At 40.7% G+C, this 27399-nt stretch overlaps 2 protein-coding genes across 3 annotated transcripts in view; both read right to left on the reverse strand.

Annotated features, from left to right (window-relative positions):
• Positions 1–13945, reverse strand: part of drd2a (dopamine receptor D2a) — a 60114-nt gene extending 46169 nt beyond the window's left edge. Inside the window, exons 1-2 of one of the 2 annotated variants that reach the window (XM_061828296.1) lie at positions 13736–13817; positions 10398–10465 (exon numbers count right to left, since the gene is read on the reverse strand). Coding sequence is in view for 1 of the 2 variants with exons in the window: in XM_061828295.1 (XP_061684279.1) it covers positions 13736–13805 (70 nt within the window). In the remaining variant the exon portion in view is untranslated. Of the gene's footprint in view, positions 1–10397; positions 10466–13735 lie in introns of both variants that reach the window. The other variant, XM_061828295.1, reaches the window with a different exon arrangement.
• A 2404-nt stretch (positions 13946–16349) lies between these two features.
• Positions 16350–27399, reverse strand: part of scn3b (sodium channel, voltage-gated, type III, beta) — a 55132-nt gene continuing 44082 nt past the window's right edge. Inside the window, exon 7 of the transcript XR_009796197.1 lies at positions 16350–16416. The gene's annotated coding sequence lies outside the window, so the exon portion shown is untranslated. The remainder of the gene's footprint in view (positions 16417–27399) is intronic.

Here is a 27399-nt window from a genome sequence, read left to right on the forward strand (position 1 = left end):
ATATGTGCTCCTGACTTCAAGAATACGGCTTTCCAAAAAAGATCACAAAATCACTGCCTGGTATGATTTTGTCAATCCTGTCAACCTGTTGATTTAACCCCACGGTAGCCTTCACCTAATTAGTTTTCTGTTAGCTGCAAGCATCTTCGTCGCCAGGTTAAAAGTCATTGATGCTGGCGAAGTCTCGTGAGATCCATTTTTTTCCCATGGAAACCTTTCTTTTGTTGCCGTATGAAGCAAGAGTCACAATTATGTTGCCATGTTCTGCATCCTGGCTGTGGAGGTGGATGCTGTGATGACTTTAAACGGGTCTTAAAATAAACTTGCACATTCTGGTTTGAGCAATTACTGTCACCACGCTGGCATTGCAATTATGGACCCATTCACTGTGCACTTGTCAGTACCAAAGATTTTCGTGCCACATCTCTAAACATGCATTTAGCATGATAAGCCATTCAGATGGGACATTTGATTAGAAGTAGCAGGGAGAGGAAAAAACTCCTTTTTCAAGGAAAGAAAGACTGGCAACCATAAAAAAAGATTAAAGCAACAACAGAGTAACATGTCCTCAAAAATTACACTCAATATTTTATATTCACTCATTCTTAGAATCTGTGACTCAAATGTCAAAAGATAATTAATGCAGTACTAAAATGTGTGACATTTTTTGCTGTGGTTTTGGTGAGATTTGGCTCAGGTAAAAGGGATGCCTTGGCTCAACAAAAGTTGTAAAACACTGATCAAATTTAACTCTAATAAAATAAAGCTCAAGTTATTAAACAAGTCTTATATGATACACATTCAATGAAATGTTTCATAATTCATATCCAATAGTGTGGAGAAGTGATTATTAAGAGTGTATTATTAGATGAGCTGAGCTGAAGTCGACTCAATAAGCCTCTTCTTCCTTATATAAACAACCAGGACCTTCACAATGCCTTTCAGACTGATAATAATAATAATAATAGTAATCATCATCATAATAATAATAATTAATTTTATTGCGAGGTGCCTTTCAGGTCACTGAAGGTCACTGCACAAAAGTAGTAAAAAGAAATGAAGCAATTGAATAAAAATAGAAGAAAATAAAATACAATTGCAAATGATATGGGACATGTTAGCTAGACTAACTGGCTAGCTAGAAACATGGGACTTTTTGCTAGTAGTTGGTGCTCACCAATTGTTACTAGCAGCTGTGATGAAGACATGTCTATCCTTAATGTTCTTCTATGGAAGTAGATTAGTGCCACCAGAATTTGAATTTGAAATGCCACATTAAAAAGGATTTGAATGTGAAATGTAAAGTGATCACATTTTCAATAGTTGCTACAATTCGCTGTCTGAAATTCACTGTGTGAAATTCAATTGGCCACAATTCATTGCCAAAAATTTGTTACGTGACGTCATATACTAACAAAGTGTAACTGGATTTGCTGGGTGTTCAGTTCTGACCTGAAGTAACTTTGCCTGGTGGCACAGACGGTGAATTTTAGAGAACGAATTGTAGACGGTTGAATTTCAGACAGCAAATTGTAGCCAGTTGAATTGCTAACATTGAAAAGTTACTATTGAAAATGTGATCACTTTACATTTCAAATTCAAATCCTGTTTTCTGTGGCATTTCAAATTCAAATCTTGGTGGCACTAATCTCCTTCCATATTCTTCTCATTCTTATTTTGGTTCTGTATGCTATTTTACATTTCAAATTCAAATCTTGGTGGCACTAATCTACTTTCATATTCTTCTCATTCTTCTTTTGGTTTTGTATGCTATTTGGGTAGACTCTTAGTGTACACGTTACAAATAATAGGTACCAACTTACATACAAACAATAGGTAGTTACAACACGATCCCTCGAACTGCTTGCCTATGGTGACGCAAGTTGTGTTTAGAGGTCATTAATGGTGCATAATTTTTCAAATGACTTATCTTGGTCAAATTGTTTTATATCACAGAAACCTGGCATTTTAACTCGGGTGTGATGACTTTTTCTATATACTTGGGGTGTTATGAAAGACAGTTTTGACAAGCAATGAAGATACTTGTTACAAATATAACTAAGACATTTAGTTATACATGTAATAGGACATGCAGTACACCCCAGATAACAACGTTCTTATGAGAAGTAGTTAAGCACTACGAGGTTATCATTGAATTATAGACTGAAATAAAATGACTGAAACCACTCAGTCACGCCTTTGACTGACATATGCAATAACATGCGTAGGCAGAAATGCCACTCAATGAAAATATTTTACCGCTGGCAGGGGACCGTTCTCTTCGGCAGTACTGTCACAAAGTGATGAAAGCCAGTGAAATGTTGGGGACCTTCCTGGAGGTGTCACAAAAAGCTGCATTTAAAAAAAAAAAAAAAAAAGAGAGAGATGAGCAACATAACAGATATGAGGTGCAGGCGGGAATGCCAGATTTCAGAGGTCACCTACTTTAGGGGAGACACAGAGTGAAAATGGTTGAGCGAGCTCACGATGAGGAGAGAGAGGTTGGTTACATGCCTACAATTAGATTGTAGGGAAGCTCCAACCTAACAACCAGTCTTGTCTCATGTGAGCCTGCTTGACACACTCACATGCACACACATGCACAACACAGACGCACTCGCACACATGCACAACACAGACGCACTCGCGCACACACACACACACACACATGCAATCCTGCCTGCTTTCCATTACACACCTTGAAGCACAAGCACACACAAAGGAAAGGTTGCTCATAATCATGGCTCCAGGTAAAACTCATGTAGCGCTGTTTGCTTGAAGTTATGCTCTTTCTTTTTTAATCAAATAAAGCAAATCCACTTTTTTGTGCACTTCACAACAGATGAAAACTAACTAACAATTGTAACCATTTCAAAGGGTGTAAGTTGTATATGTACTAGGCTATATTCTCCTGTTTTTGTCTTTTTTTTAGCTTGTGCACTTTTGATCTGGCGAGCTGTAAATCATAGAGCATGGAGCTGAGACCTGTGAATGTCATTGAAATCTGTGAGAAAATGATAGCACACTTTAAAATAGAATACCTTGTGCGACGGGGGGGATCCTGTACTGTCAAGCCACACCTGGGCTTCAAACACACACACAGGATAAAGGTGCGGGGTGCTAAAAGGCCAAGACGGCAGGCTAACAGCCAGTCTCCTCTTTTAGGCTTTCAAAGAGAGAAGAAATCAGCTCCAATTTTGCAGGCCATACATTTTTTAAACTGACTGTCACACACTAATCATCTACTAAAGTCAAAGCACCTGCTCAGACTTTTAGAAGTGTCATTAAATTGCTTGAGTGTGAGTCAATCATCTCAGTTGGGTTGAATATGGAGAAGGCTGCAGACTTGAAAACGAGCCAAAAAGACCATCACTGATAAACTCTAGTGGATGGATAAGGCAGAAAAGTTTGCACCATAGGAGGATGCCTCTTCACTTAATGCTTTGTCCAAGCATATCAATGGTGGGAGGACAAAATGTGGTAGGAGAAGATGCACCAGCAAAAGGGTTTCATCAGATTACCAGACAGAAAAGATTCAAGAATCTAGCAAAGGTTCAAAAAGAGTGGAATGATGTGGGAGTAGCAGTTTCAAAAGCCACCACATTCTGATGCATCCAGGAGATGGGGTACCAGAGCTCAAGTCATGTGTTGAGTTGGAACTTCTTGACCTCACACACAAGCTAGGGCTCATTCCCTGCCAGATGGTGACATTCCACGTCCCTAGCTCAGCCACTTTCTGTAGCCGGGGATCGGATTTACAAGGTCCCTGCCTTTGGCCACTGCCTCACTCACAATGGACCTGACACCTATGGGCCTTCCATCAAGTGATGAACCCATTGGAACGGGGACCCACATTACCCTTGGAGGCTGCCCCAAGCCACCAGGGGCTCGCCTTCAAGTTACACCTCTAGGCAGGATGCAGAGGCATGGTCAACCTCATAGATTGATCATTAAAATTACATTTGATTGGGGGATATTTATATATTCATTTTGCAAATAAAGGTTTTAGCCGAAAACGTGTTTTGATGATTTGTTTCACTCCAGAATGATGCTAGAATCATTCTAGAAAAAGGGTTTGTTTTTTTTTTTAATCTTTGAAGGTTTGGACTTTGAGATTGTTTAAATAAGAGAATTGGTGAGAAAATGTTCCAGCCTCTCTGACAAAAGTTTATGGTGTGTGGTTAGGGGTTAGGGGTTGAACAGCCTTAAATCTTTGATAAGAAATGAAACAACATAGTGTAAACACAAAAACGTACCATAAGTGAAAAAAACAAAACAAAAAGCAGGCACAGTATGTGAAGAAAAAAAACATCCTGTAATTGAAAATAACATCAAGTGAACAAGTGAGTAAGTGAGCAAACACTTGACTCTCTGATCCGAAATGAAGCGGCATGTGTTAAAGAAATAAATAGAATCACAAAACTTTTTTTTTGTTCTTTCAGTGAGTCATGCTCAGCTCTGATGAAATGTTTCCAACTTTGGTCTTGTTGAGTTTAAAGGACATTGATTGTCAAAAACACATGTATATATCTGTCTCCATTGGTTTCAAGTGGTTTTAAGCACACAGTCTTTAGAAAAACAATTAGAAGAAAGGGGCTGCAAACATAATTAGGATGCCAGATTTTGTGTTGTGCTTCCGTTGAATGCAGAACGCAAGCACATATGATCTTGATCCATGATTTCAAAGTGGGCGAACTTGCCAAACTGCAGGGTGTTAAATACTTACATGTATTTTCCTAAATGTAAGAGCGAAAGGGTCATCAAGGCAACTAGTTTATAAACTGGCTTTGATCACCAAACAAAAGACTCTCAGGCTCTTAAGTAAAATGTCATGGAAGGCACTGGTGAACATAATGTTTAGTACCACGCAAGTAATCTTTGGCACTTGACACGAGGGGTTTAAAAATATTGAAAGTGAGGCGTGCTTTGCGTAGCCGAGGGACTTGACCCATCACCTTACTTTATCTTGACTCTACCTTTATCAAATTTGACCTTTTTCCAAGACTTATGTTGAGAGCGGAACCAAGTGATTCACTCGGCGGTTCTGAGCCAGCTGAGAAATAAATGTTGCCTGCGTGTCGGGTTTCATGTGCTCCAATCAGCTTGACTGATTTAACAATCTAGTGGTCCTCAAGTGGACTACACACACACACACACACACACACACAACACACACACACACACACACACCACACACACACACGCACGCACGCACGCACACACACACACCTTCTTGATGACAAAGGACTTTAACCTCATCAATTTTCCTCTCTTAACCCTGGTAGACACTGCATATTAACATCTCAAATGATCAACTTGAACAATTTTGAGAGCAATTTTTGAGACCGACCCCACACATGAGGTGTTAATAAAAAGATCAGTCTTTCCTATTGTGGGATGTATACAACATGACCAACACAGCACAGCACATACCCTCAGGTTCCCTACCCAAAACCAGATATGATTCCAAGACTGACATGTGAAAGACAGAATGATGCCACAGGACATTCGGACTGTTGGAAAAAAAAAAACTGAAATCTGGTAAAAAAAAAAAAAAAAAAAAAAAAAAAAACGAGAAGCAAGGCGAGCTGAAATGTTATACAAACACTCAACACAACAAATTCTGCCTCCTTTTGTGAAATACGCCAACTGTGTGAGTTCCAGGTCACTTCCTGATTGGCTATTGTTCCGTTTCATCTCCCAAACCCGACGTTCGTGGATCAGCCTACCGTAGTGTTGACCACACACAAAAGGATTGTAAATGGTGAACGTTTAACAACCCATTTGAGGATGAGCTACACCAAAAATGTTTATATTAATATTATATATAATAATAATAATAATAATATAATATAAGTATTACCCACCAAACTAACTGACAGATAAAATTTGTTTTTATTGTGCACCACAAAATTTCATTATAATTCATTTTAAATTAAGATTATTTGTCAAAAAGACACCTTCCGGACATTATCTTAGGCAAAGCTAGGATTTACTTATTCAGTGTTAAAGAATGCCTGTCTGCTTATTTTGCGTGTGTGTGTGTGTGTGTGTGTGTGCGCATGTGTGTGCGCACACAGAACACAGGTCATATTTCCATCACTTCGAAATTTTGTGTTTTTAACAGTATTTGGGCCACAAATGACATCTGATTTTGATTAAGTTTGTTACTTAACTTTTGTTTTACACTGATTTTATGAAAAAGTCACCATATTTATTAAGATAGCCATCATATTGATACCTGAATGTTTTGTTGAAGAGTATCATTTGAGCTGGTAGATTACAATGTAGCCATCTATGATGATATTTTGACTTCCATTTTTTTCTATGGCTGGAAATTAGCAGTTTAATTCAGTAAAAACGTTCAATGCTATTTGATAATGTAGGCCAAATAAGCTTTGCATTTGTTGTTTCGGAATTGTTTGTTAAAGGTCATCAATATATTATTCAACATTGTACTTTAACAACTAACTCTGCATCACTATATTCTGTCCAATTTGACTATCTGGTAAACAGTTCTCTTGAGAATATTTTTTTAGCTCTTTTGTATTCCACAATACATTACATCCCATAGGAGCCAGAATGATTTAAAAGAAAGCCAGTCCAATGACATTCATTCTCCATGCACGTCCTTGCACATGTACCGCATGCAACCACCAAGACCTTATTTCCTATGACAGTTAGTACACTAAAGCTCTTTATTAACATGTGACTACATGCATCCGTGCGTGTGCGTGTGTGTGTGTGTGTGGTGTGTGTGTGTGTGCACGCACCTGTGTAGTGCCACAATGGAACAATGGGTGTCTCGTATCACATGACTTGACTCAAGTCACCAATATTAGGACTTGTGACTTGCTTGGATAATCATTATGAAACACTTGAGTTTTACTAGAAACCCATGACTTAAAAAGCCTTTTCCGTTTTGCTTTGTTTTGGTTTGTCCTGTTCAGCTGTTAGATCAAGCAGACTGGAGAATCTGCATCCCCTTTATGCCGGAACAGTTTTATTGTGTGACAGTGGAGTTTTTGAGTTTCCTTTGTGATTTCTTATTTTAACTGCCGTTTTATTGAGGATCAGAGTTGATCAGTCAAACAGAACAGAATTTCTAGAGGGGTGAGAGAAAAAAAAAAGACAAAGACAAAGTGGTAACTATAAACACAATGAGAAAAGTGAATCGTTTCATATCTACAACAAAGAAACATTAAATATGGATGTTGCATGAGACTGTAGCGCTAAACCCTGTGAAGGAAGAACAGGACGAGATAGGACAGGACAAGAACGAGAAAAGAAGCATGCAAGACAAGGATCGTGAACCCGTCTATAGAAATGGAATGTGGTGGGACTGAGTAAGTGAATTGTAGAAGTCGACAGAACAAGAATAAAAGTGTGGTGAGAAATAAGCTGTTCATGTATACATGAGTTATTTGTTGCAATAAGTAAGTAGTCCCATGCCCAGTGAAGGAATCCCAGGGGTGTGTGCCTACGGACACATGCAAGTGAATTCACGCCATTGGGCGTGCAAAAAGACGAACAGATATGTCCTTTAATTGCTGTGTCCGCAACATGGATGCGAAGTACCTCACCCAATCAATCGAGCACACCGAGGGACCCAGGCTGGTCGGCCGGCTCCCCCGAGGACCCCTGACAACTCGCCACTAAGCAATGGCCGCAAGGACTCAATCCCACCCTTCTCGTCACACCCACAGGAGAACAGGAGGGCCCCCACAGATCTTAGGGCCCGTAATGTCCCAGTCCCAGCCAAGCCTGAAGACGGCAATGGCGGAATGAGGGGGGTGCGGATACGGATACGGATACCAGACAAGATAACGATGAGGGTGGGAACTCGGGAAGCAGCCACGGGTTATGAGAAGGGGACCCCCTACACCAAACAGCCTTCCAGGCCAGGCAGCCCAGCCTCATGAGCACAGCCATGTAGCTAAGTGTAAAACTCACCTCCCCACTGTTACTCAGACTGCCAGGTCCCCGACTGGCAGTTATTGGCGCTTCCCCATCAATCAGTCTCCGCACATAACTGAGAAAAGATGATGAAGCTGGGCCGAGGAGTAACAAAGAGGCCCCAACGCCATCACCAGCAGTCAGAGCAGAGGACCCAGGAGGATGCCACCTGGCACCAACCCAGCACCCACGAGACATAGGCGAGTCACCATCAAACAGTCAGTACTCCCAGAGAGATAGCTTTTGTCTAACAGAAGTTCAAAAACATTGCATTGGTATCCATTTCCAAATAGCATTAAAATAGGTATTTGCTGTAATATGGGTGCACTGTGCACAAATATTCGATGATGGAAAGCCCATTTTATGCATAATGTACTGAGTAAAATGTACTCGATGGAGTACTTTGTATTGTATGAGCTGTACATTTGTATTTTTTGTCATTCTAAATGTGTTGTTAGAGATCTGTATCCAGTTTTTATGGTTGGCATACATGGAGATCTACTTCCCATTTGGTGAGTGGTAGGTGTATTGATTTAGTGCATACAATTACTGTGATTTTTAAACTTTAAAATTGTGGGAGAAGCTTTACTATTTGCTTGACAAACTCTGGCAGTCCGGTTAGGTTAGGTTGATAAGATATTGTAATTGGTGAGCGAAATAATAATAATAGCGTGTAGGCTTCCCTCCTGTTTGCTTTTCTAAAGAGTGGATTGACTGATTCTATTTTCTTACTTTTTCAATAAAAATTTATTTCTAAGGTTTGAAACCATTTAATCGTGGCCTTAACTGGTATCATTGAAAATAAATGATTTATTTGGGGTAAGAATTTCATTTTTATAGTCAACATTCCTCCCAGTATTGATGTAGGCAAGTTATTCCTCCATTTTAAGTGATTGAGATTGGTTACCTCTGTGAGATTTGATGAATTATTGAGACACAAGCCTTTCCTGTTAACAAAATCAGCATTCCAAAGATGAGCCATTTATTTTATTTTTCAAAGAATAATATTTTGGTCCCTGAACACAAATATTTGCTGGTACCATTGATATGCACAGGCTTGCCTGGACTCATGCACACTTTGTAAGGCAATCACAGCTCAGGATTCATCTTGCAAACATTGACAGCCTTACCAACCTGTGGAGTTTATAGCCCTAGTCATTTCACATACAATAACTTCGTTGCCATTAACAATTTTACGATGCATTTCGAGTGTCAAAAAGTGCAGGTAAGATGATATAACAGCTATACTACCATAACTTACTATAACACAGCTCATTTGTTTCCATTTTAGTTTGGGAATAAAGTATTACGGACAGCTTTTCAACACGGTCACTACAGCATAAGCATAACCTTTAATCTAATTGCAAGGAGGACATTCCTGTCGTGTCATTCCTTTCACTATAAACCGAGTAAGTGGTTATAAATGAGCCACCTAAATGAGTGTTGAACATAAAGGACGACAAAGGAGGAATGCAGTGTTTGGTCACATTCTTTTTTTGCCACAACTCTCAATGTTTATGGGTTGCTTCATTTTTATATCAAGGGCAATGTTAACAATGCAACTCTCCATTAAATATGTTTGCCTCACATCCAGTTATGATTGACCAGCAGAAAAGAAACAACTTTTATTTTTGGAAGACAAGTTTGTCTTATCTAGGTGCAGATGATCATGCTGTTTATTTGTTGTTAAAGTCAAAATGCTCACTCCTAATAAATTGTGACTTCTGGAGTCACGTAAAGGTTTTCTGTTTCTGTTCTTTCTGCCCACCTTGACTTTAGTCACCAATGTTTTTTATGCTTGAAAAGATTCCGACCATCAGGCTGCTTTTAAATTTAAAGTCCTGATGCATTTCAAGCCTGCAGGGGCAGAACGGCCCAATAACTGTGGCAAACGATAAGTGTGGCAGGGGGGGATTTTTTTTTTTTAATTTTTGATTCGCAAAATCTAAATATAAAGGCACGGTGGCGAAGGTGTTAGTTAGCTTCAAAAATGTTACGATGCGAACAATGTGAGGCATGCGGACAGCTAATCATGTGACAACGTAGGCGTCCCAAACCCAAAATATCTGTGAGGGCAATTATAACGAGCGCTAAAAATAATGACCATTCTGTGAAAATCAACAGTGAATGAAAGAAAACACTTCCTCATACATAATTCACCCAACTATGCATATGGGGCACATGGATCAATATGCGGCGCCTCCACCCCAAGCAGCTGACATAACTTGATCAGCATTTAACTGCTAACCTGGAGCTCATCCAGATCATGACGGCCCTCCGATTGATTTTTATGGCACTAATTGGTCTTGCTCCGTTCATTTTAAGCGATGCTGCTGGTTCCCAGCCAAGCTGATGGATTTGACATGCCAAGAAATACGAAGAGAGGGAATGTAGGGCACCAGGGTGCATTCACTGGACTCCGATACAATGCAATGATTTACCTGTCACGAGGCAAAACGACCACACCGCAGGACATCCGTTATGCTGTCGCAGATGGAAGGTCACAAGACTGAAACAGAGTATACACAAAAACTCACTGTGGTTTGGGGAGTGGGTGCTACACGCTGTGTGATGGGGTTTCTAGGCCTGACATCATAGTAGTGCAGGACAGTACTCATGTACTTCGTCTTTGTGCGCTGATGGTCTTGAGAGAAGCGCACGCAAAGGTCACAGAAACTCCTGTCTACATCCCTTTGGCTTTTTTTGGGAGTCATCCTGGGCCAAATCAAATCTTCCTGCTCAGGCTTTTTTTGGGCCACCTGGCTGGCATTGTTACTGTATGAAATGCAGTTACAGATATTGTGATATTCCAGTAAATATACGATGCTGTGGTTCTTGTAAATTATGGCATGATAAAGTAGAGTATGGAAATACATAGTATAATGGAGTGAAGTGTTAAATATAGCATATCATAGCATGGTATAGTATGGAAATAAAGTAGTATAGTGTATGGTATGGTATTGGTACGCAGTAATTTATTATTATATTGTATTGTATGATACAGCCTATTACTGCGTGGTGTGCTATTGCGTAGTATGTATACGTCGCATAATATGGTCCATGTATTACAGCATAGGTGTCAAACTCGAGGCCGAGGGGCCAGATGTGGCCTGGCGCATTATTTTATGTAACCATCAAAACCAAATAAGATCTGTTCCAAAATTGAAAATTGTCTTCACTTTTAAAAACTTTGACGGAAACAATCGTTTTTTTTTGGTGAGCAAATTACTTTTAAAAAAATTGACTAATCGTTGAACAAATACCAGTATCATTCCTTGACTTCCTTTTTTAAAACTAGTTATCAATTTACAAAAATCACCATTATGTGATCTTTGTAATATTAAGATGAGGCGACAAATTTTTATGGTCTGACGATCATAGCGGCCTTCTGGGGGGAAACCATAATTACAGTGGGGCTGGCATCAAAAATGATTTGGATACCCCTGTATAGTATAATGTAATATAATTACAGTGGACCCCCACTTTTCACGGGGGATTGGAACCAGGCCCAACGACGAGTCAGTGAACAATTGATGCATGTTATAAATGCGGCGGCGGGAGGTGGATACACTTTTTTTCTTTGACTTTTTGAACTTAAAACAAGTTTTGAATAAGCAGGGGGAGTAACTCCACTGAGCATTTTCGAGGAATTTTTTTTTTTTTTTATATTATATTTTGAAAACGCAAATCTGCGAGTAATTAAATTGGCAGGTGCTGAACTGCAAATAGGTTACTATAGGATAGTTTGTATTATTTGTCATTTCAAAAACCTTGTTGAGCTCACTTTAACGAGGAAAAATACATTCCGCCACACTGCAAATTCATAAACATTTCTGCGTGGGGTTAATACTGTTTTGAAATGCGTTGTCACGGGAAATGACATTTCAACATAAATATGTACATGCAACAACAACAGATGGAGCTGCTCAATCTAATCTGAGACTTGGATCAAGAATTCTAACTAACATGCAGCTACTACCAAAACAATCTATTTCTGTGGTTGTTTACAGCGGCGTACGACGACACTGCATCATAGCAATTTGTTACGCTTCTTGCGCAACAAATTAAAGAAAGCAAAATATTATGAAACCGCAACAGAGTGGACAATGGAGCAGATTGTGTGTCTCCCTGTTTTGACTTTTATCGGGCTAAAACATAATCAGAGGGTAACCGTCACGTAACGTATTAGCTGTTCACAACAGCTCTCGGACGTCTGCGAGTGTTGTTTACTTTGTTTTTATGAAACACGGACTGTTGTGCTGAAGACACGTGGCTTCCCGCAAGAGCAGTTTGTCAAATTCAAATGTCAGTATTGATTGAGCAGCTAAAATGAACAAACACACACTCAAAATAAAAGCATGCCTGCAGCTTTATTCACTTCATGACAGCACACCAACGTGAAGTGATTTCATATTTTGCTTTGGAAATTCTGCTATCACTCCTTGATTGTGATCTAATGCAACTGGGCCGGACAATCCGATCAGAACAACCCTTGTCAGAATCTCTCCTGGAGATTTGAATCGCTGGAGCTATTTTTGTCTTGATAAGTAGTCGGGAAAAGCTGAATCGTAATGTGAGGGAAGTGTAGCATCCATATGCACCAAATACTTGGGACTTCATCCGGGAAGTAAATGCGCATTACATCCTTTTGCATTTACTGTACAGTGTGGTGCTATTAAATGGGGCCTTTGTTGCTACAGGATGCACTTAGTACGTGATGAAGTTGTGTTTATCTTTCATAGCCAAGCACAGCTGTCCTTACTATAATGGTCCCGATTTTGGAAGCCATTGGTTCAAAACAGAACAGCTGCTAAACAAACATTTCCAAAATCTCCATTTTTCTCATTTACTACGCACTTTGTGCTTGTTCCTCCTCCCTGTCACAGCCCATTAAACACAATTAAATTTGTCTTGAAGCCTGAAGGTTAACAACACCCTGTCACCATTTGATTCAAAATGTGAGTCATTCTTTAAAAAAAAAAACAAAAAAACACCCAAGTCACCTCATTATAATTTCTTCTTCTTTTTGTTTTTTTTTTTTTTTCACAGCGGCATTACATGAAATTGATGTACACACAAGGAACATGACAAAGGACAACAAACACAAATGCGGTACACATTTGTGTACCCCACAAACTTTTGCGAGGCTGCAAACGGTGTTGAGCTTTTTTGGTTGCAAAAGAAACACAACATCAATACTGTAAGTTGGGTTAGGGGCAACCTACAGGCGCTGGGTGATAGATGGCCGCTTCCAACATTTGTCACGGACTACGTATTAGGACTCTAACCATTTCCAATAACATACAAAACCTCACAAGAACTGTTCTGTTATTCACAAAAAAAACCCACAAATAATCCTAATGCTTAATAAACATATTGTCAGCTACCTGAAATAACAGTCATTTTTTTAGAAAGTACAAAAAAAATGAGTTGTCATATTTATTGATCATTTCCTCTCATATTTAAACTGCATAACCTGTGTAGGTGATATTTGAGCAGTTTTGCATCATGACATGAGAAACATACAATTGGGGTTAAAAATGGCATTTTCGGAAGGTGAGGATATATTTACCATCCATTGAGACTCTTCCCTTCCCGACACATATGTATTTCCGATCACATTTGGAATAGAACCAAAACCCAGCAACGATGAAGGCACCTTGAAAGCTCAGCGGAGTCCTGCTCCAACACTTCCTTTGCCTCAGCCCGAGCATCCTACGTTGACTTTCACCAAATGTAGGGATCAAATGTTTCCCAATGCAAACTTTGCGAATCTTACCTTCACGCCATAAGTTTGAGCGGATCTCCGTCGCTGCTTGCGTTCTGTTGTCTTCGGTTAAATCCAGCATTGACGATCAGCCCTCCGCTCGATTCGTCTTCATTTGCTTTGCACGCTGCCGGCTGGTCTCACGCCAATGGGAGTGGGCGCATCGACTGGTGCGGCAGGCATCGGCGCACGTTTCCAAAAACGCCACAAAAACACGTTTTTTTTTTTTTTTTTTTGCAAGGCGTTTTTTTTTTTTTTTTTTTTTTAATAAAACAATCCCCAAAATAATAGCCAGAGTAAAGCTCAGGTCACTTTGAGCCTAGAATCGAGAGGCAGAGCGTCCAAAGAGCAGCTTTTACGCACGGAGTTTCCTTCCCTTTTGACTGAGCGAGGAGGCGCACAGCGAAGACGAGCGCAGGAAGGCGGGGTAAAGCCCCCCAGGGCTCACCGTCTCCACTTTGGCTTCTTAATAAGAGCCGGAGGGACGCTCAGCTCGTCGTGCCACACCGCTTCTCGCTTCTATCGTAAATCGGTCCAAGCGTGCGTAATTTCTGCGCCCCCGACTCCCCAACCCTCTTTTGAGGGAAAATCACTTGGGAGCAAAAAAAATAAAAATAAAAAAAGGGGATATGTTGACCAGCGGATGAGTGCAGATGGTAATGTAGCGGGAAATTAAAAGGGTATTAACTGGAAATTAAATTTGCAAGGATGCGCTTTAACCAGCGGAAATCTCCGATGGTTGAGGCGTGATATTAGGACGCGTTGCAGGAAGACCAAATAAGTAGCTTGTTCTGCTTCAGTACTGGCAGAAAAACAAGAAAACAGAGCTTCTCCAACTGGGGGGACCAGCAAGTCCAAGAGTTTAGCTTGAGGGGGGGCGGGGGGGGACGTCCAATCATTTGCAATAAATTACTCTCATTTACAAAGTCATCTTATTTATACAGCACTTGTCACAGAGAGGACTGGGGAAGTAGTTTTTAACTAAGATGGAAGCCTAGAACACAATTTCAGCGCAAAGGGCTACAAGTTTCTCTCAGGCTATTCATAAGTACAATAAATAGATGCATGAAAAACACTTCTAGGCCCTAAGTATACTGCAGTCAAGTGAAAAACTGCTGTTTTAAAAGGACAAAGATGAGTCACATGAGGGAGAGCGTATAAACAGAAATTGTCTCGTCTTCATTCATTCACTATTTGAATGTCTTGAAGATAGCTAATTTTCACAACAAAGTTATATCGACAGCATTTAATCATCTTTATTTTGTGTTAGTTTTACTGAAAACTTCAAGTGGGAGTATGAATAAACTGCTTGAATGAAAATTAAATTATAGTACAGCGGTGCCTTGAGTTACAAGTTTCAGGATCATGCTCAAAACTCAGAACACTTGTATTTCAAACCATCTTGGAACAGATGGATGGCAATGCCATGAGTCCATTTAAGCCTCCCCTAAAAACCCAACAGTTTTGTAATCCGATTTTAATAAAGCAAAGAGCGCACTTTACATCACGATCAATTAACTGAGACTGTGTGAGAGCAGTATAATACAGTCAGGTCTACTGTAAATGACTCAGAAAACTGCAGTAATGTTAACCATTTTGCACAGAGGACAAAGGAAATGTGACTGTTGGTGTTGTTATATTATTGTCTGTCTATGTGTGTTGATGCACCGGTTGTGTTCAAATATCTGTTCATGAAATATTTACCACGTCATGACGAATGATGCTATGAGGGAGCCATTCTACTGCATTCACCATAAAGTGTTAGTGAAAGTCAAAGTTGTGTGGTTGTTTTAAATCCACCATGTTTAATTGATTTCCAAATTATTTGTGTATATGTTTACTTATTGCTCATTTATTCACCTCTGTTTTATCCGAGCGTCTCTTCATGGGGGCCTCCTCGCTGGGAGGTCTGCACGCGGGGATGTCATTCTGCCGTTTTCCCACGGCCCGGAGGACAGGGGGCCGTGCACAATTTGAAGTCCTCCGGGGTCACGACCGTCTTTGTGGCAGCCTCTCGATGCGGACCCCACAGGTTTGTATTGCGTTGTTTCCACACTAATAATCAACATGTCTTCATGTGGGTGTGCTTTGCATTTGTTCGCAGGAGTGGCATGGGTAGGTCTTATAATCCTTTCCATTTTATTAGTCTGTTTCGATTCCCTTGAAGCACTTTGTGTTGCATTACGATGTATTTAAAAGTGCTCCACAAATAAATCTGATTTTGTTTCAGTTCTCTTCAATTCGTGCTTTGCTTGATAATGGACTGAAAGTGAGGGAGATGTTGAACAGCTGCAAGTTTCTCCTTTGAAGAACTTTTTACTATCTGCCAAACTTCTGCTGATTGTGAAGTGAGTTGAGTGACAACATTTGTATTTCACAGTTTCACTCAAAAGTCAAACTGTCCGAATGATGGATTGTATCTTGATACTCTTGTTAAGTCATTTGTATCTCTACGCACCACTATACAGGATGGTCTGGTCATGTGGTATCAGGTGTCATTGTAATGGAATATTTCTCCGGCCTATTACTTTTGTTATCTGCTCATCCCTAATCATAATATTATTCATTCTTAATTGTCACAGGATTGTAAAAATCAATCGCTATAAAACAACAAATGCTCACCTCACACAGAACTTCTGGTGAATATTCTTCTCTTTCCCCATTCATCTCCTCGTACCACACTCTTTCCTGCTCTGTGTTTGGAAGACGTGGAGGACAAAAAAACAATACACAATCATTCTGGAAACTAATTTCATATCCACATCCAACTCACCTGTGATTTAGACTTTGTGTGACTTTTAGCTTCTTAAATTATGAAATGTAACTTGTCAGATCCATTTGCGATTCCCCCCCCCCCAAAAAAAAAAAAAAAAAAGCTCTCAAAAATGTTTTCAATGGGGTTTGCGAGATTGGAAATATTACGAGGTGACACAGTTTAGCCATCATTAAGTGTATTGTTCTAAAAAGGCGATAATGAACGTACGTAATTATTTCTTGATATTAGAGTATGTTCAGAAAAGGATTCCACAGGCTGCAGGAAATCCGGCTGGCTTCAACAATCATGCTGAGATCACGTCAGGGAAAGATCCTGTCACAAATGTGCCTGGTAGTTTCCTCTTGCTGGCAGAAAAAGAAGGCGCACTGTGAGCCAGCCCACCAGCGTCGACTCGGGATGATGCACGTTCATATGGATTTGGCCCGAAAAGAGCACCCACATCCTCGCAGTTTGTAGCGGGAGGACGCAAACGCATGTAAATGCTCAGTGCCGTCAGAAAACTTTACAGCCTACTGCCACCTGAGATGGCCTCTATAAACTTGACTTGATGAGGGGATGTTGGCGGAATGCAGAAGCCATTGGAACGACGTCATTCTCAGCGCATACACCGTTTTTTTTATCTCCTTTTTTTAATGCACCAGTGGCTGTCACTTTTAAGGTTTACATCCATGAAAAATTGATGATATTATGGTTGGTTAGCATTGAGGGAGCTTTTGCGAGGAGTGGTTGGCACATAAAGAGAAGACATCGCGGTTAAAGGGAAAAAAGGATGTGTCGGATTCCTCTCAGGAGAGTCACTTTTCAAAAGAAGAAGACGGCGTTTGGGGAAAACGGGCCAAATCACACTAATATGTCTCTGTGTACCTATTGTTAAATATAGTAAACACAGCCGAGCCGTTGCTCCTATTCACAATTTTCCTTTTCTTTTTTTTCCTGTGGAACCTATCCTTAGCTATCTGCTGAGAATCTCACCTTTTGTACTCTTTTTGTGCTATTTCTGGACGACTACAAGATGCCACCAACATGGCGCCAAAATACGGATTAATGCAGGTTAAAGGAAGTACTAAGTATAACCTGGGTTGTTGGTGGAACTGAGAGTCTTCTCTACATATACATACACGCACTGGAGGTGCAGTTTTGGAAAATCTAATACACGGTTACTGTTTTGGGAAAAGTCCAGAGATGAGTCTTAAAAAAAAAAAAAACATTTATATATATATATATATATATATATAAATTGCCACGAGGTGTGATTGTGAGTGCTGCTGTTTATCTCCATGTGCCCTGCGATGAGCTGGCAACCAGTTCAGGGTGTACCCTTCCTCCTGCCCAATGGGATAGCCTCTGGCACTCTCCGCGACCCTCGTGAGGATAAGCGGCAAAAGAAAATGGATGGATGGATATATATATTGTTATGGAATCCCATCTGTGTAGTGTTTGCATATTCTCCCCGTGCCTGCGTGGGTTTTCTCCGGGCACTCCAGTTTCCGGTTTGGAGACTCTAAATTACCCCTAAGTATGATTGTGAGTGAGACTGTTGTCTTTCTCTATGCACCCTGTGATTGGCTGGCGACCAGTTCAGGGTGTACCCTGCCGCCTGTCCGATGACAGCTGAGATTGGCTCCAGTCCCCCCGTGACCCTCGTGAGGATAAGCGACTCAGAAAATGGATGGATGGATTTCCTTATTTTCTGGTGGGCTTTTCATCTAAATAAAGAAAAGGTTTATTGGTTTCAAGAAGCAGGGACTAAAAGGAGAGAGCAAGAGTGACAGGTAAAACAAACTTTAAAAGTGTGTTGTCGGTTTCATTGAATTAAAAAAAGAAAAAAAGGTAAACAGGATCAGTGAGAGCAGGAGCAAATTCAAACCTGCCAAAAGGCATAAAATCCATTAAAAAGGTATGACATAAAAGTAGAAACAATAGGTGGAAAAATAGATTTCCCACTGTAAAGTGAATTAAAAGCAAAATATCTTATCTAATTTGGGGAAAAGTCATCCCAGTAGGGTGACAGTAGAGCGCCTTCATTTTTTCTTCATTTGACGCATATTATTATCTCATTGAGATGGCTTGCTCTGCTAGAGCAATTACGCACTTAAGTGAATATAACGGAGGAAAGATGTTGTCACTCAAGTCAACATGCGGAGACTGCCTTTTAGTGAGGGCTTACGTCGACTTTCAAAGGCTTCTTTTGGTTTAAAAATACTTTTTCCTATGCAATGACTGATAGCACAGTGTGGCGTTGCAGGCACATTTTCATATTTTGTGCGGACTGGAGGAAGCCAGCGAGATGACAGAGAAAGATAGAGAGATTTCCTGAATGAAATATAAAGTTCAGGAGTGACAAGATAAATAATTAATGCAGGATTGTGGGGAGGAAATCTGGGCCAGATTGATGCCAGGAGTTGTTTTTGGTGGACAAAGAGAAGCAAAAGTCAACTTGAGGATCTTTTCGATGGCGTGAACAGATGCTGGAGTGGAGCTGTAGGAGCTCGAGGTCATTCAGTGCCTACGCCAACACGTTCAATAGCCTTTCGGCCATTTGTAACTGTGGATGACGGCCATGAATTCGTCAGGATGCCTTTATCTTCTCCACTTCCTCTCCGTAGAGCATATTGCAGACGGAATCAACTTTAAAAAGCTCTTCTCATCAGCAAGTGGGTGAATCTAAAGCGACCATATGTTCTTTGTAGAGGGCAGAAAATATAAAGCCAAAGACTCACTCTCCCCAAGTCGAACGCAACCGGGTATAAATTAATCCGCACACATACTGTACAAAAGAAGACACAAGGACATGTGGGCCGTATTTCTCTCAATAAGAAGTGCACTTGCATAGGCGACTCATTATTCTTTTGAAGTGAAGCCACTGTGCTCATTACAAGAAATTTAACAGAGAAGATTGTTTTCCTGCCTATATTACCTCCACCAAAGGGGTTGTGTTTTTAAGGATGACAAGTATTTACTCGTAAACAAGTGCAAAGGGATCTTCGATTTGTGATGGAGTTCTGTTCCAATGCACTGTCGACCATTGTAAGTGTAATTAACACTTCACAATTTCTCCCATTAAATATATTTCCAAAGGTGCTATTTACGTGAGATTTTCACCAGATGTTGGGAACGACCCAAGAAATTTGCAGTTACAAAGAAAGTACAACAATTAAGATCAGAAATGAAGCTGTATATAATACTGTGAAATGACACAGGGAAAAAGTGAGGTGTGAAAAGGAACAGAATGCCAAGACAACACCTAAACTCTTATCTATAATAATAATTAGAATCATTCCACGCAAATGCATATTAGATGGTTCAGTCTTCATTGATGGAGTACAAAAAGGTCGCCCATCCCATAATGGGTAAGAGCACCGAGCTGTCTCAAGTCTGTCAGAAAAAAAATGTGGCAAAACATCACCATGGCATTGGTCACATACACTGGCCACATGCTGGATGTTCCAGTAAGCAAGAGTAGGACCATAATACCCAACTGGAATGTGCAAATGGGGATGTCTTAAATACTTATTTCAGCCGCTGCATATTTGTATTAAAAAAAAAAACCCACACAATTCTAGACCACAGATATGAAACACCTAAATTGAAATAACAAATGTGGTAATAATTGAGTGTGGTTTCCTGTGTCGCATGTTGACGTATTTTTACAACGCTGCACTAGCGAGTTCATTGCTGTTCATAGCTTCGTCATAATTACACTCAATATTTGCATGTGGAAAAAATTTCAGAGCCATAAATATAAAACAATCAAATGAAAAAGTATAAGTAATTGAGTGTGCCTTTTTGTGCCACACGGCAACAAATTCTTATGCTAACCCAGATGAGGTGAAATCATTGATCATTCTCAATTGAGGACCCCCCTGTCGTGACAGTCCCCATCTTTATATCGGATCACTCATCTTGTGCAATCCTCAAAAGTTAATAGAGTTGTCGAGTTTTATTGCACCGTGATGGCTTGTTCACATTGGTGAAGACAAAAGACTTTCGCATTTAGTCACCGACGGGATCAACAAGCCATGGGCCAGACGTGAATAAATTAACATTTAGAGTGTTGTCTGCTTGCTATACAATTCATTTCACAATGGTTGTTTTAATTGCTTAAACTTACTTAAGCTTTTGCTTAAACTAGATTAATAAATAAGATACTGATAAACTGCTTAAAACCCTTGGTTTTCCCTTACATGAATATGGCGCTTTGAGATATTCTGCTGACTTTTGTTGCCCCTTTTTTTGTGTTCGCAGGTTCGTATCCATTATCAGCTTATATTGAAATATGTGGCAGAGATGACGACGATGATTTAAAGCACTTGAACGGAAATCCACTCCCAGACTCGCAGAGGACATCAGCACCATCATGAGCGCCACACACACACCATTGCTTGCATTGCTTGCAGAACAAACAACACGAAAGCGCACGCGGTGTTTGCGTTCTCACCTTCTCACTGACCTCCATGTGTTTGGAGGAGTAAAACAAGCAACAGTTTGCTATTGCTGGAGGCACGTGCTCCCTTGGACAAACCATAAGGCATTTAGTCCGACCCCACGGTGTAGAGGATCCCACATGACAGAACGACAAGCACGCTGATGGATGCAAGGAGACTCGCTCAGGAAAAGCAGGTCAAAAGTGACAACATTTGATTTTGTTTGTCTATTGTGCTTGAGGATTTTTTTTCTTTTGCATTTTGCTTTGCCAAATGCCAATTCAGGGCTTGTTAAGTAATCACCAGGAAATGTGGGTCATTTTTACAGCCTCAAGTGTATCACATCTGCTGGGAATAATGCTAGAGGGCGGAAATGGCTGCGAGTCTCTTTTGAAAATGTGGAAATTCTCTTTCAGTATGTCGTGTCATTTTGGCGACGAATGTGGACGTTTGCAACATTTCCCAACTGAATATTTAATAGGGATCTGCTAATGGAGACAGAAAACATGCTAATGCAAATTCAACATTAGCCGAACAACAAAAGGGAGCCTCACTTTTTTTTTTTACATAGCTGTAACGTCCGAGGGAGACGTTTGGTGACACAATATGATGCAGGTCAGTGTACAGGCCAATTCTTAAGCCCCAGTCGCCTTCATAGTGTAATATTTGTTCAGAAATATTCATCTTCTTGATGCCAACAAGTCTTTTTCAGTAGACATCACATAGATTCTGCTCCGTCTCTTCCCGGAGTTGTCTTCACTTCTGCTTCCTGACTATTTTCTGTGAATGCACGGACAAAAAAATAAAATCCCACATTTCAAAAGCAACTCTTACTCACTCATGCTTCGTCAACAAATACAGTGCAGCTCAGCCAGTGAGTACTAGGCGTCCTGTCTAGCAATATATTTATTGGCAGGAATTTTTTTTTTTTTAATATAATGTGCTGTAGGCGGCTCGGTGGGTCAGCTGGTAAAGCATTGGCCTCACAGTTCTGAGGATCCGGGTTTGATCCCGGCCCCGCCTGTGTGTGGTTTGCATGTTCTTGCCGTGCCAGCGTGGGTTTTTTACGAGCACTCCAGTTTACTCCCACATCCCAAAAACATGCAACATTAATTGGACACTCTAAATTGCCCTTAGGTGTGATTGTGAGTGCAGCTGTTTGTCTCGATGTGCCCTGCGATTGGCTGGCAACCAGTTCAGGGTGTACCCCACCTACTGCCCATTGACAGCTGGGATACACTCCAGCACTCCCTGCAACCCTCGTGTGGATAAGCGGCGAAGAAAATGGATGCAAGGATAATGTGCTGTACATGTGTTAGAAGTTATTTTTAAACCACAGAAAAGCTTGATTTTTCCACAAAAGTGGGTTGCGACTTTGCAACTATAAGAAAATGCAGGTGACAAGGTGACAACATTTGAGAACCACTCGTAAAAAGCAACTAATTCATCTCAAAATTATTATTACAACACTCATGAGTATATATTTTTTAAATCATCCCACGCGCCGGCATACAGCTGGTGCGATGGGCAAGAAACACAGTACATGAGGTCCACAGACATATTTTGGTCACCCACGGTTATCATCAGCAGCTCATACTATCTTCACGTTGCCTCTTGCCAAGTTGGTCAAGAACAGTGACAATGTTCTGGTCATGCACGGATCACTGAGTCCTCTTCCCCAAATACTATAAAGACGAATGACAAAAATTGCTTCGATTGGATAGTATTGAAGTTGGGTATGGTGACAGCCAGACCAGTGCAGACCTTTCACTTTTAAATGCACTTGGGTGGGGTTATGGCGGTTCACGAACATAGCAAAACCAGGTCCAGCCTGCCTCCTCAGAGTTATGCCAAATACAGCACTAGATTGGTGCTAGTCAAGAAAATAAAACCCTATGTGTTCACGTTACATTAAGGTTTTTATTATTGTTCTAATGTGACCAGATTCAATCTAAGATACAAGCACGCCTTGTCCAAGCTAGATTTGTCCATGTCTAGGACTTAAATTGAGCACTTAGGACCACTGCCTCTCCTACAAAGAACATCTGAAGTACTCTCCAGATGTTCTCCCTCCCAAGCGAAATAACAGAACCAATATAGTCTTTAAATCAGTTGTATCCACATGGAGCTCAGATGTCGTACTCTGCAAGCCTTTTTCTCCTCTTCTGATGATTATTGCCACCCGGTGTGCTCCTCAAGTTGTGAAGCTAGTTGAAGCAGTTCTCAACTTTACCGCGCACATCATCAGCACATGCTCAAGGGAACCCTTTCAGTGGCTTCTGTAAGGTTTGTTCAGCATTTCTACATCTGGGATACAGACGGAGGCAAGCATTGTATGGCAAAGAAGCCATCAACAATGTCACTATCCCCAAAGTGCCGATCCCTGAAGAACTGCCTAATAAGAGCAAAATGTGCTGAAAATCAGCTAGTCTGACCGCTACCTCCGTGGTCACCACGCTCGAACAGTGGAACGCATCATAAAATGCTGTCTATTCCATTGTTTTCCTAAGGGACCAAATGAAATCCAGGATGCACTCGCCTGTCCGGACAAATTTATACCCAGTAAAGTTTAATTCTATGCACTGTCATACCGATGAAGTATATTTTGAAGAATACATCTTGAATGAATGAAAAAAAAAGAATTCTAGTAAGACTAACAAAAGATAAAAGGCACACAGCAATTTCACACATCCTGGTGACAAGGAGATGACTCATTTTTAGTCGTCTACATGAGTTTGATATTTTTTTGCATGCTAATTCTCCTTATGGTACTGAGATTCCACGTGGAAAATGCTGGGTAAAATGACACATAGTGTAACTGTCTCACCATTTAGCCACATGTCCACATCATAGACAAACTCAGTGTAGCTAAGCCTCTGGTGAAAGAGTTTTATGGGTAGCTAGGAGAACATTTTTAAAGTTGATTTTTAAGGTAACTATACTTCATTTAAATATTTAGCATAAATGTCCCCAACCTTGCCCTGATGTTAGAGAATAATTAATGTTGTCGACTCCAGAAAAGATTTGTGGCAAATGTTTTTTGTCTTGTGTTAGCCTACAAAGCAAGAGGTTGTTGGTAATTCATTTGAAAAAGCTTCACACAAATCTGAATATCAGGGCACCATGATTTGAAAAAAAAAACACACAAAAAAAAACAAAGCATGTATGAGTAAACACAATCTCCAGTGGTATTGAAAGGCCTTCTTATGGTTGGCTGATTCCTCTTTCTGTCAAGTGTACTTAGCACTTAGCCCGGTTAGGAAGCTGTGCTAGCAACGCTGCTGCCATCTCCATGCTTGCAACCTCTCAGTCGCTGCGTGTGCCTGCTGAAAGGAATTACTAGTATGCTTGTCGACAGGGCAAGAGAAACTACCTTTATTTCTATGTAGAATAACTATCATTGTAAATAAAACATCATTTGGCGCACTTTAGCTTCTGTTCTGAATTACTTTACATGAACAAATACAACTTGCAGGAATGAAGATAAAGGACTGACAATGTATGAAAAAAGAGGGTTACAGCATGAAACGTCCACAGAGGCCAGAAATGGAAGAAATTAGAGCAGGGAATGTCCAGTAATGAAGGCAGCAAGTAGCAGGAGGTTAAGGAACTCTTGAGTATAATTGGAAGCCAGTGAAAGACGCTCTATGATGTGATCATTAGCCCAAGTGTGGATCTTTCTCTCCTGAGTCCAGTGGAAACGAGAGTGGGAAGAACAATGAGCCGAGAAGGTGATTGTGGCCAAAAAGGGGAAGGAAAAGGTTCCAGTAAGGTTCACAGGATGGTGGAAAATAAAGAGAGGGTATTCCACAGGAGTGCGCGCCAAGAACATTCAGGTTCATCCTGGGATCCCTCTGACACATCAGCTGCGGGGTCGAGTTACTGTTCCAATTTATCAATGTCAAGGAGAGCAGTTGGGAGTACGTTGTGCTGGAATGTATAGCAGCATGAGAAACGGGGGAGCTGGGGGAGGACTGGGAGATATCCACTTTTAAAAAAAGCAATCAATGATCAGACAAAACTATGCTGCTGTACAACTCAAAGAAATGAAATATGGCGTAACACCAAAGCCCCCTCTGTAGTTATCAAGTATACATAATTTACGTTGGAGCCACATTGGAGAACAGTCGATTGCAGTAAACATGCACTTGTTGAGAGGCAGAGCGAGGCAAAGTTGATCGGATGTAAAAGTCTTATGAATAAGTGTTCCTTTATTTCTGACATGTTGCATGTAAAAAAAAGGGGGTGGGGGTGATGAATAAAATATGGAAAAAGGATACTTTTACCAGATTTTCAACCATCCATTTATCTAAAAATGTGGTTAATCAGAGGAACTGTATGCAGACTATAAATTAGGTCCTGTTGTGCCAATATTTTGCATTTAGAGTCTGGAAAACATCGCGAGTTGCTGTTGGAGTTTATAAGGCTCGCTACATCGTGCAGTGATTAACATTGCAGCTGTTGTCACACTTGCTCCAGTATACTAAATAAAAGCTGCCTAATGACCATTGTTCATGGTTACTTGATTTTTCTGTCATTGTTTTGTGTTCACTAATTGTTTTAAAATTTTATTTCAGTGCAGTTTTTATCTAATATTTACTTGAACCATTATATAAGTGCAGTTTATTTTAAAAAATCCTGCTCCCTCATTTTAGCAAGACATTGCTAATCAGTTTGAAATTGTTATAAGTTGTGGAAAAAAAAATCCTATGTATTTCCAGTAGAAGTGGTGAGGTTGCCAGTGAGTTTCCCACGCGAGACATGCTATGACCCATGCGGGCGTGTACTTGGTAAAATTGTTTGTATGAGTTACCGACGGGGACGACTGGTGCACAAAGAGCAGCGGCATCGTGATGAAAGACTTGGTCGTGCCAACTGCGACGCGAGCGCCCACGTAGACCTGCTCGCCTGGATTCATTGTCATTCCTACTCCCACGTCGGCAGCCTTTGGCCTTTTCATAGCGGGCTTAACGCCATTAGACCACAAGCGAGCGCCCCTCCTCTAATTAGCAACGAGGCAATACATAGCATCCAGCTAAATATTTCATTTGCCCGAGAAGGTCACTGCGGAAAACTATTTGGAGAACATTTTTTAATTTATGTCTGTAATTATGAAAAGCAAGCAGTGTGCCCAGGAGCGCCCGAGGAAAAATAATGACAACATGGAAGAAGTGTAGCAAAAACACAACCTTGCACCTACATCAGAGTCAAGCGTGCTCACTCTGGGTCGAAGGTCGCACAGAGTTCTTTTTTCTTGACAGTGTAATGACATGCCAGGCTTACAAAAGAACACTGCAACTTGAGTTTGTCTGAGATGAATTTGCCCTGGCTGCACTGGCACTCATCAACATATCCTGGATTATCTGTGAACCCATAATGAAGCCCATTAACATAAGCAGTGCGGCGAAGGCGAGGAGTCTCCTTGCCGACGGGTTAGCGTGTCTGTGCGAGTGATCCTCGCACATCCCGAGGCTCGTTGTGTGCGGCACTTGTGTTTTTCCACCACAGCGCCGTCAACTACAAGACACGTGCCAGACGCCCTCCTTCCGCCTTCCCCTTTTCCCTCTCGCCATCTCCGCCTTCTGCCCACTTTCACCGCATCATGTGTGCCCTCCCCATGCTGTCATCAACAAGCACAAAGTCACTTCTTCTCCCTTGTGCCATACTTCGGACTCTCCTACTTTTAGCAAAATATTAATGTTAGTGATGTGATGGAAAAAAAAATAAAAATTGTATGTCACAATAAAGCACATTTGGTCTCTTCACCAGAATTGCTCAGTCATCATGAAAATCTGGCAGAATAATGAAAGTCAAGAGTCTTATCCTGCATTTGTGCACATATCAATTCAATGAAAATTGTCCTTCATTTTATACCTTTTTTTTTCTCCATTTGATGTTCTGTTGATGATTTTGGCATGCCCTGGCAGTGGAAGGTCAGTTTTTGATGCAGTGCCCACCTGAGTTGTTTTTTAGCCTTGCTGCCTACATGCAGTGATTTCTCCAGATTCTCCGAAACTTTTGATCATATTATGGACCGGAGACGATGAAATCCCCTAATGCCTTGCAATTGTACGTTGAGGAACATTGTCCTTAAACTGTTCGACTATTTTCTCATGCACTTGTTCAAAGAGGAGCGAATCTGGCCTCATCTTTGCTTGTGAAATTTCATTCTTTCATTCCCAATCATGGCACCCATTTGTTCCCAATTAGTCTATTCACCTGTGGGATGTTCCAAAACCGTGTTTATTGAGTCTTTTTTTGACATTAAATATTTTGTCATTGTAGTGTATTCAGTTGAATACAGTTTGAACGTGATTTGCACATCGCTGTATTGTGTTTTTACATGATATTATTTAACACAAGGTCCCAACTTCAGCGAAATTGGGGTTGTAGTTCAAAAGTCCTATTGCAGTGTGCAACCAAGCTGTAGTGTAGTGTTTTTTTCCCCACTTTTGACAGAAATCAAAGACTTCATG

This window comes from Syngnathoides biaculeatus, chromosome 8 (assembly GCF_019802595.1).
Source record: "Syngnathoides biaculeatus isolate LvHL_M chromosome 8, ASM1980259v1, whole genome shotgun sequence".
In the NCBI taxonomy this organism is placed as follows: Eukaryota; Metazoa; Chordata; class Actinopteri; order Syngnathiformes; family Syngnathidae; genus Syngnathoides; species Syngnathoides biaculeatus.